This window comes from Gossypium hirsutum, chromosome A05, assembly GCF_007990345.1.
Source record: "Gossypium hirsutum isolate 1008001.06 chromosome A05, Gossypium_hirsutum_v2.1, whole genome shotgun sequence".
Taxonomy (NCBI): domain Eukaryota; kingdom Viridiplantae; phylum Streptophyta; class Magnoliopsida; order Malvales; family Malvaceae; genus Gossypium; species Gossypium hirsutum.
This window is the reverse complement of record NC_053428.1, coordinates 80,025,375-80,027,233: the sequence shown is the minus strand read 5'-3', so window position 1 is coordinate 80,027,233 and position 1,859 is coordinate 80,025,375. Positions and strand designations below refer to the sequence as shown.

Sequence of the window (1,859 nt, the reverse complement as noted above, 5' to 3'; positions counted from 1 at the left end):
AAAGGCAATCCAATAATAAACTCCATCAGCTTAATTACGGGAAATGACCATCATTCTAGTCATGTCAAACGTGTCATAAACATGGGGTTTTCGTGTTCATCTTCTTAGCGATCTTACCCTGTTGTAGCTAATAATGCTTAATTTGAGATAAAACTAATCTAGAACCTCTTCAATATCTAATGTTTTGGCTAACAAAATGAGAGAAATAGTTAAACAGCCCAAAACTAATGATTTCCATATGTGTTCTAAATTATTGCATTACAAACTAAAAAAATATAAACTTAAGAGAAAACGGGAAAGCAAATTAAGAGAGTGCAAAAGATGGGTGGTTTTGTAACATTCATTTTAATGGATTTTGATCAGCTATTATTTTATCAATGTAACTCCTAACCTCCTCTTTAATCATACGTTGCATGATGCTCAGCAAGCAAGCTGTTTCGTCCACCATCGCTCTCTGTTTCTCCTCTCCGCTTTCCTCACTTTTCACCACCACCACCACTGCCTCCTCCTCCATGTTCTCTCCCGGTGGGGACAGCGTCAGCAACGTCTTAGGTTCCAACATCCCTACATTCTCATGCTCCTGCTCCTGCTCCTGCTCCTGCAACACCAATCCTAAGCACTGCTTTTTATTCCCCGACTCAGACTCCGATGCATCCTGGCTGGGCCGTTTAACCCCAGAGTTGGACTCCGAAGACCCGGACGACAACTCGGTTTCTCGTTTCCGACGCAAAGTCGAGTTCCAATGATTTTTTATAGCGTTATCAGTACGTCCAGGCAACAACCTAGCAATTGTAGCCCATTTATTCCCATGAACCGCATGCGCTTGTATAATAACAGCATCCTCCGCAGCCGTGAAAGGACGGTGTTGCACGGCGGGACTGAGTTGATTGCACCACCGCAGCCTGCAAGACTTGCCGGATCTTCCAGGGATTGAGGAGCTTATCATGGACCAGTTCCTGGGACCATGCTGTTCCACTAGCTTGATCAGGTTAGCGTCCTCTTGTGGGCTCCATGAACCTTTCACACGATCACCACCATTGATCATCTTCAACGATAAAAAGAAAAAAGAAAACCCCAAAACCCAAAATCTAAAATCTAAAATCTAAAATCAAATCAAATTAATATAAAAAAAATAAAATCGAATTGTGATCTTTCCGGGGGAAACAAAAGATATAGGGGTTTTAATTTTAAACGGTTTTGGAGAGGTTATTGGTGGTGTGAGCCGTAAAACCGCTCCGTTGAAATAACCATTTTGGGGCTTGGTTTAAGCGCGTTTGTTTCAGTTTCTCTCTTGTATTTAAGATAATAAATAGATTGCTTTTCTAAAAGGAGTTAATAATTCAGTTCTTTCAGTTGAGTTGGTTGTTTTCATGGATACAGACGTAGAGTTGGTTTGGAAGTCGAAAGGAAGTTATAACTGCCTCTTTTTTGAATATTTAAAATAACTCTATCTCTTATTTTAAATTATTTTTGGGTGCTTTCTTTATACACAAAAAGAATATATATGTAAATTAGATTTTATCACAAAGATGAAATAAAATATTTTATATTAAAAAATATATTAATAAAAAATTATTAGTAGAGTCGCAATGATTTTTTATTATTATATAAATTTATTAATCTTGTATTTGATTTTTAAATAATATTTTTTAGTTATTTTATTTAAAAATTATAAAAAATAGGATAAGATGAAAATATTTTTAAAATAATATTAATCACCTTTTAAAATAAGAGTATTTAATAATTTTAAACTGAATTAATGTGTTGAGTTGAATAATTCGAAAAGACATATGATGATAAGCTAGTTAAAGAAACTAAAGCTAAAATAATTAGATTTATAACATAATTATTTTCACCCA

The 1,859-nt window shown here is 35.2% G+C and overlaps 1 protein-coding gene across 1 annotated transcript; it reads right to left on the bottom strand.

The window, feature by feature from the left end:
* Positions 1-209: 209 nt before the first annotated feature.
* Positions 210-1,365, bottom strand: LOC107961191 (transcription factor MYB73). The gene has a single exon (XM_016897397.2). The coding sequence runs from the start codon at positions 1,043-1,045 to the stop codon at positions 341-343; it is 705 nt and encodes a 234-aa protein (XP_016752886.1). The 5' UTR covers positions 1,046-1,365; the 3' UTR covers positions 210-340.
* Positions 1,366-1,859: the final 494 nt, after the last annotated feature.